The sequence below is a fragment of the Chiloscyllium plagiosum genome, unplaced genomic scaffold (genome assembly GCF_037043375.1).
Source record: "Chiloscyllium plagiosum isolate Xiang-an unplaced genomic scaffold, Cpla_swu_hap1 HiC_scaffold_11, whole genome shotgun sequence".
Taxonomy (NCBI): domain Eukaryota; kingdom Metazoa; phylum Chordata; class Chondrichthyes; order Orectolobiformes; family Hemiscylliidae; genus Chiloscyllium; species Chiloscyllium plagiosum.
The window spans coordinates 2,694,642-2,708,111 of NW_028270149.1; the positions used below are offsets into that span (position 1 = coordinate 2,694,642).

General features: G+C 46.2%; 1 protein-coding gene and 1 long non-coding RNA gene across 5 annotated transcripts in view; one reads left to right on the plus strand and one right to left on the minus strand.

Annotated features, from left to right (window-relative positions):
• The window catches only part of arhgef6 (Rac/Cdc42 guanine nucleotide exchange factor 6), a 216,443-nt gene extending 208,288 nt beyond the window's left edge, over window positions 1-8,155 (minus strand). For both annotated transcript variants that reach the window (XM_087991843.1, XM_087991842.1), the window contains exon 1: window positions 7,917-8,155. In XM_087991843.1, the coding sequence (XP_087847969.1) occupies window positions 7,917-8,081 (165 nt within the window). In that variant the 5' untranslated portion in view covers window positions 8,082-8,155. The remainder of the gene's footprint in view (window positions 1-7,916) is intronic.
• The window catches only part of LOC122557449 (uncharacterized), a 77,883-nt gene that overhangs the window by 10,394 nt on the left and 54,019 nt on the right, over window positions 1-13,470 (plus strand). The gene's annotated exons all lie outside the window — the stretch shown is intronic.

A 13,470-nucleotide genomic window follows, 5' to 3' on the forward strand; every position in this document is an offset into this window, starting at 1 on the left:
TCCTATACACAAATAGCAGGATAAATCCAACCCGGCCAATTACTATCCCATCAGTCTATTCTTGATCATCAGTAAAGTGATGGAAGTTGTCATCAACAGGGCTATCAAGCAGCAACTGCTCAGAAGTAACCTGCTCAGTGACACCCAGTTTGGGTTCCACCAGGGCCTCTCAGCTCCTGACCTTATTACAGCCTTGGTTCAAAAAAAGCTAACTACCAGAGATAATGGTGAGAGTGACTGTTCTTTGGATTAACATAGTATTTAAAGAGTGTGGTATCAAGGAGTCCTAGAAAACCTGGAATCAGTGGGTATCGGGGCAAACTCTCTGACGGTTGGAGTCAGACCTAGCACGAAGGAAGATGGTTGCGGTTGTTGGAGGTCAGTCATCTCAGCTCCAGGACATCTCTGCAGGAGTTCCTCAGGGTAGTGTCTGAGGCCCAATCATCTTCAGCTGTTTCAATGATCTTCCCTCCATCATAAGGTCAGAAGTGGGAATGTTTGCTGATGATTACACAATATTCAGTACCATTCATGACTCCTCAGATACTGAAGCAGTCCATTTCCAAATGCAACAAGATCTGGACAATATCCAGGCTTGGGCTGACAAGTAACTCTCACACCACACAAATGCCAGTGTCTGACCATCACAAACAAGTGTCAATATAACCAGCTTTGAAAAAGGGTCAGTTAGACTCGAAACGTCAAATCTTTTCTCTCCTTACAGATGCTGCCAGACTTGCTGAGATTTTCCAGTATTTTCTCTTTTTTGGTTTCAGGTTCCAGCATCCGCAGTAATTTGCTTTTATTTAGTCAATATAACCACTATCCCTTGGCACTGAGAGGCAATCAAAGCACATCAGAGGCTAAAAGTCTTGCAGTGAGTAACTCACCTCCTGTCTCCCCAAAACCTACCTATCATCTACAAGGCACACGCCAGGAGTATGATGGAATACTCCCCACTTGCCTGGATGGGGGCAGCTCCAACAACACTCAAGAAGGTTGACAAGCAACCCACTTGAATGGCACCACGTTCACAAACATCCACCATTGACGCTCAGTAGCAGCAGTATGTACTGATAGGAGATGCTGGGCAGAATTCCCCAGGCTCCTTAGACAGAACCTTCCTAACACATGACCACATCCATCTAGAAGGGCAGCAGAAGCAGGAAAACACCATAACCTCCAAGTTCCATCCTGGCCGCATCCTAACTTGGAAATATATCAACGTTCCTTCAGGGTCAAAATCCTGGAATACCCTCCTGAAGTACATTATGGATCTACTTACACCACATAGACTGCAGAGATTCAAGAAGGCAGCTCACCACCACTTTCCTAAGGACAACTAGGGACAGGCAATAAATGCTGGACCTGTCAGCAATACGCTAGTCATAGAGTTATAGAGATGTACAGCATGGAAACAGAACCTTCGGTCCAACTCATCCATGCCAACCAGATATCCCAACCCAATCTAGTCCACTGCCAGCACCCGGCCTATATCCCTGTTTGTCATTTTTATAAATGTCCTGGATGAGGGCGTAGAAGGGTGGGTTAGTAAATTTTCAGACGACACTAAGGTCGGTGGAGTTGTGGATAGTGACGAAAGATGTTGTAGGTTACAGAGAGACATAGATAAGCTGCAGAGCTGGGCTGAGAGGTGGCAAATAGAGTTTAATGCGGACAAGTGTGAGGTGATACACTTTGGTCGGACTAACCGGAATGCAAAGTACTGGGTGTAGATGAGCAGAGAGATCTTGGAGTCCATGTACACAGATCCTTGAAAGTTGCCACCGAGTTTGACAGCGTTGTTAAGAAGGCATACAGTGTTTTAGCTTTTATTAATACAGGGATCGAGCTCCGGAACCATGAGGTAATGCTGCAGCTGTACAAAACTCTGGTGCGGCCGCACTTGGAGTATTGTGTACAGTTCTGGTCACCGCATTATATGGAGGATGTGGAAGCTTTGGAAAGGGTGCAGAGGAGATTTACGTGGATGTTGCCTGGTATGGAGGGAAGGTCTTATGGGGAAAGGCTGAGGGACCTGAGGCTGTTTTCGTTAGAGAGAAGAAGGTTGAAAGGTGACTTAATAGAGACATATAAGATAATCAGAGTGTTAGATAGGGTGGACAGGGAGAGCCTTTTTCCAAGTATGGTGACGGCGAGCACGAGGGGGCATAGCTTTAAATTGAGGGGTGATAGAGATAGGACAGATGTCAGAGGTAGTTTCTTTACTCAGAGAGTAGTAAGGGTATGGAATGCTTTGCCTGCAAAGTGGTAGATTCGCCAACTTTATGTACATTTAAGTCGTCATTGGACAAGCATATGGACGTACAGGGAATAGTGTAGGTTAGATAGGCTTCAGATTGGTATGACAGGTCAGCACAACATCGAGGGCTGAAGGGCCTGTACTGCGCTGTAATGTTCTATGTTCTATAAACCTTCCTATTCATTTACCCATCCAGATGCATTTAAATGTTACAATTGTATCAGCCTCCATCACTTGCTTTAGCAGCACATTCCATATACATACCACCCTCTGCGTGAAAAAGTTGTTCCTTCGGTCTCTTTTATATCTTTCCCCTCTCACCCTAAACCTATGCCCTCTAGTTCTGGACTCCCCCACCCCAGGGAAAAGACTTTGTCTATTTATCCTTTCCATGCCCCTCATAATTTTGTAAACCTCTATAAGGTCACCCCTCAGCCTCCAACGCTCCAGGGAAAACAGCCCCAGCCTGTTCAGCCTCTCCCTTTAGCTCAAATTCTCCAACCCTGGCAACATCCTTGTAAATCTTTTCTGAACCCTTTCAAGTTTCACAACATCCTTCTGATAGGAGGGAGACCAGAATTGCACACAGTATTCCCAAAGTGTCCAAACCAATATCCTTACAGCTGCAACATGATCTCCCAACTCCTGTCCTCAATACTCTGACCAATAAAGGAAAGCATTCCAAACGCCGTCTTCACTATCCTATCTACCCGCGACTCTACTTTCAAGGAGATATGAATCTGCACTCCAAGGTCTCTTTGTTCAGCAACACTCCTTAGGACCTTACCATTAAGTGTATAAGTCCTGCTAAGGTTTGCTTTCCCAAAATGCAGCACCTCGCATTTATCTAAATTAAATTCCATCTGCCACTCCTCAGCCCATTGGCCCATCTGGTCCAGATCCTGTTGTAATCTGAGGTAACCCTCTTTGCTGTCCACTACACCTCCAATTTTAGTGTCATCTCAAAACTTAGTCCTACGAATGAATTTTTAAAACTTTCTATTACCTGTCACACATCCTGCGAAATACTCAGGCCTGCATTTCTGCACCTTTAAACATTCAAGTTGTCATAGTATGATAGCCTCTGGGATCAGTTAGCTCAGTTGGCTGGATGTCTGGATGCAGAGTGACACCAACAGTGTGGGTTCAATCCTGCACCAGCTGAGTTTACCACAAAGGTCCTGTCTTCTCAACCTTTCCCCTGCAGACCCTCAGGTTAAACCGCCATGACTCCTCTCACTCTCCCTAATGAGAGAGTTGCCCGAGTATTAAAGTCTGAAAATGTGTTGCTGGAACAGCGCAGCAGGTCAGGCAGCATCCAGGGAACAGGAGAATCGACGTTTCGGGCATAAGCCCTTCACTGCGAAACGTCGATTCTCCTGCTCCTCGGATGCTGCCTGACCTGCTGCGCTGTTCCAGCAACACATTTTCAGCTCTGATCTCCAGCATCTGCAGCCCTCACTTTCTCCTCGAGTATTAAAGTCCTCAGCAAGTTGTTGCTGAAGAATTTTCTAACTTGTAAAAGGTATGGTGCTGGAAAAGCACACCAGGCAGCATCTGAGAAGCAGGAGAATCGATGTTTCGGGCATAAGCCCTTCACTGGGAAACGTTGATTCTCCTGCTCCTCGGATGCTGCCTGACCTTCTGTGCTTTATCAGCACCACACTTCCAACTCTGATCTCCAGCATCTGCATTCCTCACTTTCTCCATATGCTGGTAAAGTTTGCTTTACCCAGGGAAGTCATCAAGTCATGTTCCCTGTTAATCTGCACATTATTCTTTTCAAAAGCAGAAGGTTCCAACATTTCACTTAACATTAAATATGAACAGAGGAAGCAGAACTTCCTCATTCCATTGGTTACCATCAATCGTCAGGTTTTGGTACAAAATCCTGCCAGTTCCTATTGATTTGATAAACCTTTCATTCTGTCTTGTGCCAGGTTATAACACATATTTGCTTGTGCCTTTGAAATGAATGAGCACTGCATTCCTTTCCACTGATCGTTGAGACTGATACACTGCATTCAATTCTTTAAAGGTTTCTGATGGGACTGGATCGTTCCAACTTAGATGTCACAAGAAATGCCTGAATTATAAATATTAGTTTGACCTTGTTGAATAATGAATGATCCAGCATTTTTAATAAGGTCAAATTGAGCGAGGTGTTTCACAGAACTGTAAAGTAACAGAATGAGATACAGACCGGGAGATAGCACGACAGGTTGACCAAATGCTTGGTCAAAGAGGTAGGATTTTTAAAAACCACTTTCTTAAAGGAGGAGAGAATCATGGAGAGGTTTCAGGAAGGACTTCCAGGACTTAAGGCATAGCCACCACTGGAGGATCAAATAAAATCAGGGATGTGCAAGAGGTCAGACGATTGCAGAGATCTCAAAAGTTCGGGCCAGGAATCCTGTCGCTAGTAATTCACCTCCCAACTCCCTGAGGCCTGTCCATCATCTGTAAGGCACAAGTCAGGAGTGTGATGAAATACTCCCCACTTGCTCTGGGGCAGCTCCAACAACACTTAAGAAGTTTGGCACCATCCAGGATAAAGCAGCCCCCGCTTGATTGGCATCACATCCACAAACATCCATTCCTGCCATCACCAAGATTTACCAAGGCTCCTGAGAGAGCACCTTCCAAACCCACAACCACTTCCAACTAGAAGGCCAAGGGCAGCAGATACATGGGAACACAACCTCCTACACGTTCCCCTCCAAGCCGCTCCCCATCCTGACTTGAAAATATCTCGCTGTTCCTTCAGTGTTGCTGGGTCAAAATACTGAAATTCCCTCCCTAAGTGCATTGTGGGCCAATCTTCAGCACATGGACTGCAGCAGTTTTATAGGCAGCTCACTCCCACCTTCTCAAGGGGCAACTAGGGATGGGCAATAAATGCTGGTCTAGCCAGCAACGCCCACATCCCATGAGTGAATAAATGGAATGAGTGGCTGGACGGGTTTGCAGTTAAGGAAGATGAGGTCACAAAGGAATTTGAAAACAAGGCCGAGAATGTGAACTTTGAGGTATTGCCAGACTGGGAGCTGATCAAGGCTCAAAGGCACAGGGTTATGGACAAGCAGAAGGGGAGAGCTGTGAGATGGCATTCAAGTGGGTAATCCCACCTCAGGAGCAGCACCAGTAGGCGAGACGTGGCATCCTTCATTTGGTACTTCCTAATTTATGCCCTGGATCAAAAAAAATTTTGAGGCTTCTTTTTTAACTGTCCAATCAACTACATATCATGGAGCCTTCAAGCTCAAAGCAAAGCATTAAAACTACTCAATCAATGATCTGTTGGTAGATTCCTCAGTTCTGAGTTCAAAGTTTGTGCGTTCCAAGTCCCACTCCAGAGAAGTGAGCACACATTCAATGCTGACATTCCAGTGAAGTACTGATGGAGCACCACACTGTCAGAGGGTCAGCGCTGAGGGAGCGCCGCACTGTCGGAGGGTCAGCGCTGAGGGAGCTCCGCACTGTCGGAGGGTCAGCGCTGAGGGAGCGCCGCACTGTCGGAGGGTCAGCGCTGAGGGAGCACCGCACTGTCGGAGGGTCAGCGCTGAGGGAGCTCCGCACTGTCGTAGGGTCGGCGCTGGGGGAGCGCCGCACTGTCGGAGGGTTGGTGCTGAGGGAGTGCTGCACTGTCGGAGGGTCGGTGCTGAGAGAGTGGTGCACTGAAGGAGGGTCAGTGCTGAGGGAGCACTGCAGTGTCAGAACAACATTTACTTCTAGAATATTGAAATTCAAATGGAATATTTTAAAAATGAATTAAAGTCATGGAGGTGTACAGCACAGAAACAGACCCTTTGGTCCAACTTGTTCATGCTAACCAGATATCCTAAATTAATCTAGTCCCATTTGCCAGCACCTGGCAATATTCCTCTAAAACCTTCCTATTCATATACCCATCCAGGTGCCTTTTAAATATTGTAATTGTACCAGCCTCTGTCACTTCCTCTGGCAGCTCATTCCATACACACTCCACCCTCTGTGTGAAAACGTTACCTCTTCGGTCCCTGTTAAATCTTTCACCTCTCACCTTAAACCTGTTGACTTTTGTATTCCCCCATGCCAGGGAAAAGACCTTGTCTATTTACCCAATCCTTGCCCCTCGTGATATTATAAACTTCTATAAGGTCACCCCTCAGCCTCCGATGCCCCAGGGGAAAAAGCCCCAGCCTATCCAGCCTCTCCCTGTAGCTCAAATCCTCCAACCCTGGCAACATCCTTGTAAATCTTTTCTGAACCCTTTCAAGTTTCACAACATCCTTCCTACTGCAGGGAGACCAGAATTACACACAGTATTCCAAAAGTGGCCTAACCAATGTCCTGCACAGCCGCAACATGACCTCCCAACTCTTATACTCAATGCACTTGCCAATAAAGGCAAGCATACCAAATGCCTTCTTCACTATCCTATCGACCTGTGACTCCAATTACAAGGAGCTGTGAACCTGCACTCCAAGGTCTCTTTGTTCAACAACACTTCCCAGGACCTTACCATCCAACGTATAAGTCTTGCCCTCATTTGCCTTTCCAAAATGCAGTACCTCATATTTATCTAAATTAAACTCCATCGGCCTATCTGATCAAGATCCCATTGTTACAATAACTAAATTAAAACAAACAGGAATAGTGCCTAGTGACGTGGAGATGGTGAGAGTGACAGGGCAGCAATTTTAACCTCTTACTGTGAACCCAGATCATGAGCCTAGAGTTGGAGCACAATGCATGTACCGTGATTCAGTGTACATATCCTGATCCACTGGACATTATATGATTTCATGCAGATGCCATAATCGGGTGTCCACACTGTGTTCTCATGTACACGCTGTAAACTGCCAAATGCAGCAACTGTTCAAGCTGTGGTTTCGGTTCAACTGACATTTATTAACCACCAGAAATGTCAGCTGCCTAACTCTGCCTGTCACTTGGCCCAGTTTTTAAAGACTAAACTTCACATTTGTTGCCCACTGCAGTAATGAAGATGCATTTTGTGCAAGCTGATATATCAGTGAAAAGGACACCTCAAATGTGTTGTATTTTTCAGCATGTTCACAGTTTCTGATGAGTTCCACAACCTGTGCCATGATGGGCTTTACATGTACGGTCTGTAACCTTTCCCTGACACTATCCCAGCTCCATACTAAACAACAAAGAGAACAGCCCTCTCTCTCTCTCTCTCTGTCTGTCTGCAGCCAGTGACCTCTCTCAGGCCCTGGGCTGACCACTGTCTCTCTGCCTTTGCAATGTGTAACCTGTCACAGTGCAGTGCACTTCAGGGGTTCCGTTCCGGGGAAGGGGAGGGAATGGGGACTCCACTCCCTTCCCCTACACCCACCACACCAGCCCCAGGTTCAGCCCCCATTCCCCTGCCCTGAGCCTGAGCCCCACACCGTCCCAGCCCCGTCCCCCAGGGTTCAGCCCGAGCCAGTCTCCCCCAGAGGTCTCTCCCCACAACCCTCAATGTCTCCCCCACCTCCCCCAGGATCTATCCTGGCCTCCCCTTCACATTAATTCCATTTCCTGCATCTATTCCCCACCCCCCGGTCTCCAGCGGCTCCCCCGGGGGTGCAGTTTCCCCTCCAGCCCCGAGCCTGGGTCTCTCTCCCCCTCCTCCCCCCCCGGGAGGGTTGGGGGTGTCTCTGACCTTGTCCACGGAGCCGGGCACTAAGCGCTCGATGAGTTTACAGAGAACCAGCCCGTCCCGCAGGGCGCTCCTCAGGAACTCTTCCGGATCCGAGATGGTTTTTTTGGGGGAGTCCAGCACCCCCAGGGAGATCAGCCAGGTCACATTCTGTTCCGCAGGGGTCATTGCTGCCCTCTGGCCACTCCGGGGGCTAGCAGCCGGCCCGACACTCGCCCCTCGGTCTGCAGCAACAACACACACAAAAAAAACTGCGAGAGAACTCCTTCCTTTTCCGTCTCAGCCCCAGCCCCAGCCCTGCCTTTGCTCAGTCTTAACACAGCCCAGCCCCTGTCTCTGCCTTAGCTCAAATCTGCCTCTGCTCCAAACCCTGTCCCTCTCCCTGTCCTGTGGGGCTGCTGGTAGGAGGTGGAGGGCAGGCAGTGTCAATCTGCATCTCCTCCACTCAACCCCAACACTACAACCCCCTTATCCTCCTGGCATTCTGCTACTTCCCATCCAGACACAGACCCAGTACCTTCCTGAGGCAGGATTGGAACAGACACCCAGCCGATTGATATTATCAGGATACACTCAACAGGCTGCTGTGGCTGGGGGGTGGGGGGGATTGGGATATGAAAAGCACTCCCCTCTGACCCAAAACTGCTGTCAATACACACTGGCTTTTTAAATTTTGTAGTCAAAAAGTTTGATGCTGGAAAAGCACAGCAGGTCACACAGCTCCTCAGATGCTGCCTGGTCCACTGCGCTTTTCCAGCACACACTTTTTGACTCTGAGCCTCCAGCATCTGCAGTCCTCACTTTCTCCTTCTTAAAATGTGTACCCGAGGCGGGAGCATCGATGTCAATGTGGAGAGAGGAGGAGAACTTCTTCAAGGCTTGTCCTGATGAAGGGCTTTTGCCTAAAACATCGATTTTCCTGCTCTTCAGATGCTGCCTGACCTGCTGTACTTTTCCAGCACCACTCTAATCCAGCATCAGTATCAATGTTGATAATTATCATGCAGCACAGTGGTTAGCACTGCTGCCTCACAGCGCCAGAGACCCGGGTTCAATTCCTGCCTCAGGCAACTGTCTGTGTGGAGTTTGCACATTCTCCCTGTGTCTGCGTGGGTTTCCTCCGGGTACTCCGGTTTCCTCCCACAGTCCAAAAATGTGTAGGTTAGGTGAATTGGCCGTGCTAAATTGTGTGTAGTGTTCGGTGCAAAGGGAATGGGTCTGGGTGGGTGCGCTTTGGTGGGTTGGTGTGGACTTGTTGGGCTGAAGGGCCTGTTTCCACACTGTCAGTAATTTAATCTCTACAAGCCAGTTCTGAAGAAAGGTCACTGGATCTGAAACGTTGACTCTGATTTCACTCTACAGTTGCTGAAATTTCCCAGCAATTTTTGTTTTTGTTTTTGTTTCTCAACTGTTTGTTCGCTATTATAATGGGAAAAGAGAGACCTGTTACATTTGGACAGGCTTAAATTGGAACATGCTGGGACTAGTGCCATGGCAAATCATATAGCTAGGGGTTGTGGAGAGATAGGGCTTTAGTCGATGAGGTTGGGCAGGGAGATCCAAAATTTTAAAAAGGAAAAAGCAATGAAAGGTGCGGGGTATGATTATGAAGATGTGACAGGAATGGATAGAAAACCATAAGCAGAAGAGTCCAGCAACAATTGGAACCACAATAAGTAATACTGGTAAAGATCAAAGCAACGCACTTTATCTAAATGCACAGAGCATTTGCAATAAGATAAATGAGTTAATTGTATAGATAGAAACAAATTAATGGGACTTGACAGCTAATGAGGAGATATGGTTGCAAGGTGACCAAGACTGGGCACTTAGTTTTCAAGGCTAATAGATTTTCATGAAGAATAGGCAGAAAGTAAAAGGAAGCAGGGTTAACTTTATTAATACAATCTGTATCTGCAATGATGAGTAGGGATATAGCTGCAATAGTTTGGGTGGATATAAGGAGATTTAAGGGTAAGAAGTCACAGGTGGAAGTTGACTCTCAGCTCATGAAGAGCTGCTTACAGTGCTGGTGGTGAGGAGCTTGGAAGGTACTATCTAAAAACCCCTGGAGAATCTCTGCAGTCCCTCTTTTAGATAGTACACACTGCTGCTATTGAGTATCAGTGGTGGGGGGAGTGGATGCTTGTGAATGTGGTGCCAATCAAATGGGCTGCTTTATCCTGGATGGTATCAACCTTCTTGAGTCAAGAGTGGGGTGCTGGAAAAGCACAGCAGGTCAGGCAGTGTCCGAGGAGCAGGAGAGTCGATGTTTCGGGCAAGAGCCCTTCATCAAGCTTCTTGAGTGTTGTTGGAGCTTCACCCATCCAGGCCAAGTGGGAGCATTCTGAAAGAATCTGAAAGTGGTAGGTCACCCACTTAAAACGGAAATGAGGTAATGTTTGTTTCTTTAGAGATTATGGATCTTTGGAACACACTTCCTGTAAAGATGATGGAAGCAGACTGCTTAGATATTTTTAAGGTGGAGCTGCATCAATTCCTGTTTAACCAGGGGCTGATAGGTTATCACAGAGAGCTGGAAATGTGGATTTGAGTTTATAATCCAATCAACAATGACTTATTGAATAACAGAACAGCTTAGAGGAACTAATTGGCCTCGTCCCATTCCCTGTTAGGATATTTGTATACACCCCTCCTCTGTGCCTTGCAGTTAAGGGACAGGATTTGGAGAATCAGCAGATGACTTACTTGTTGCAGGATTCCTAACCTCTGACCTGTTCTTGAAGTACAGTATTTGTGACTAGTCCAGCTGAGTTTCTGTTCAGTGCTAACTCCCAGGATGTTGATAGTGGGAGATTCGGTGATGGTAATACCATTGAATGCCAAGGGGCAATTTAGCTCCTTAAATTGTCTCTTATTGGAGATGGTCTTTGCCTGGCATTTGTGTTGTCTTTCTCTTCTCAAATATTCTGTCTTTAAGTCATCAGTACTCTCTGTGGAATATTTGATATTAAATGGCATTTTTGCTCAGAATTCTTCTTGAACAATTTTCTAGACTCTGTATTCACTACTATTTGGACTGCTAATTCTAGAGTTAGATCCTCTTTTAAATTGAAAAACTTCAATCACTGATAAATCCAAGGGACCAATGACAATTCTGATGCAAATAAACTCTCGATGTAACTTTCTATCACTGTATGGTTCATATAGAATTCACAGCACCATTGGCACTTTCTACAGGTTCTCCTAGAAGTTGATATCTGCTTTGGAAGTGTAACCTCATTAGTGTTCTGTTTGTTATTGAAGTGAAATAACGAAGTGAAAACTTTTAGAGGATTATCAAAGGTAATTTAGTTCAATCAATATGTTCTCTATGTAATATGTGAGTTGTCCTTCTCATGTAATAGAGAAGTGTGCTAACCTGTTTCTGCATTTAATATGTTGTCCAATTCTGAAGCTATTCAAGATCTTAGGAATTGAGTTTTCCACATTAGACTAACAAATAGATAATCAATTGGATTGGATAGTTTGAATGTTTCGAATGGAAAAGATGGTGCAGGTGAATATCAGTGTATTGTTTCATTGCTGACAGTTAAAAGTTTAAATTACTTCTTCATCTTCGTAGTGATCTCCAGGTACCATACTCATGTTATCTTGTATTCTTTATTGATTTGACGTTGTTGAATCTTTGAACTTTTAATGATTGTTGTTGTAGCAAAACTAATAGCTATTGAAGTCTCTGATAAGTGGTCTTAAATGTTTTCTGAACGTAAAGTTACGATTCCTTTACCAATATGGCTGGTTCATAGATATAAAGAAGCTTTCCTTTTCCAAGATGTCTGTAGGATTTCAAATGCATTCTGGGTAGACCTCTTTCAAAATGGCTTCACTCAGAAGAGTTAATAAATATTCTGCCTGCATCAAAGATGTCTGCCTGGCTTATGACTATTAGAAATGGCTGCTGATTTTTTTTCTGTTTATTTTGGTGTCAGATTGATACCATACGGTTAAAATCACACACTTTTTTACTTGTTTCTTTTGCAATTTTTAAAGGTTGGAAGTTCCCATTAAAATCAGTAAGACTACTTTATTTTGTTTACTGGTCCAGTCATCCTTGGGCCTAAGGGATCAAGGTATGGGGACAAAGCAAGAACCATGATTAGGGGTTTAGATAGGGTCGACAGTGAGAATCTTTTTCCACGTATGGAGTCAGCTATTACAAGGGGGCATAGCTTTAAATTAAGGGGGGGTAGGTATAGGACAGATGTTAGGGGTAGGTTCTTTACTCAGCGAGTCGTGAGTTCATGGAATGCCCTGCCAGTAGCAGTGGTGGACTCTCCCTCATTATGGGCATTTAAGCGGGCATTGGATAGGCATATGGAGGATAGTGGGCTAGTGTAGGTTAGGTGGGCTTGGATCGGCGCAACATCGAGGGCCGAAGGGCCTGTACTGCGCTGTATTCTTCTATGTTCTATGTTCTATAAGTATTAAACTGAATAGTCAGCCATGATCACCATTGAAGGCTAAGCAGGTTCAAAGGGCTGAATGGCCTACTAGTGTTCCTATTTTCTATGCTTTCTATGTAAACACATTGGGGGGAAGAAAATATTTAACTTTAGAGTCATAGAGGTCTACAACATGAAAACAGACCCTTCAACCCAACTTTCCCACATTCCCCAGTTTTCACAATTTGAACTAATCTCATTTGCCTGCATTTGGTCCACATCTCTCCATGGTAAAAACAATGACTGCAGATGCTGGAAACCAGATTCTGGATCAATGGTGCTGGGAGAGCACAGCAGTTCAGGCAGCATCGAGGAGCTTCAGCAAGATCGACGTTTCGGGCAAAAGACCTTCATCAGGAATAAAGGCAGAGAGCCTGAAGCGTGGAGAGATAAGCTAGGGGAGGGTGGGGGTGGGGAGAGAGTAGCATAGAGTACAATGGGTGAGTGGGGGAGGAGATGAAGGTGATAGGTCAGGGAGGAGAGGGTGGAGTGGATAGGTGCAAAAGGAGCTAGGCAGGTCGGACAAGTCAAGGGGACTGGAAGTTTGAAACTAGGATGAGGTGGGGGAAGGTGAAATGAGGAAGCTGTTGAAGTCCACATTGATGCCCTGGGGTTGAAGTGTTCCGAGGCGGAAGATGAGGCGTTCTTCCTCCAGGCGTCTGGCGGTGAGGGAGCAGCGGTGAAGGAGGCCCAGGACCTCCATGTCCTCGGCAGAGTGGGAGGGGGAGTTGAAATGTTGGGCCACGGGGCGGTGTGGTTGATTGGTGCGGGTGTCTCTGAGATGTTCCCTAAAGCGCTCTGCTAGGAGGCACCCAGTCTCCCCAATGTAGAGGAGACTGCATCGGGAGCAACGGATATAATAAATGATATTAGTGGATGTGCAGGTAAAATTTTGATGGATATGAAAGGCTCCTTTAGGGCCTTGGATAGAGGTGAGGGAGGAGGTGTGGGCACCAGGTAGTCACGGAGGGAACGGTCTTTGCGGAAGGCGGAAAGGGGTGGGGAGGGAAATATATCCCTGGTGGTGGGGTCTTTTTGGAGGTAGCGGAAATGTCGGCGGATGATTTGGTTTATGCAAAGGTTGGTAGGGA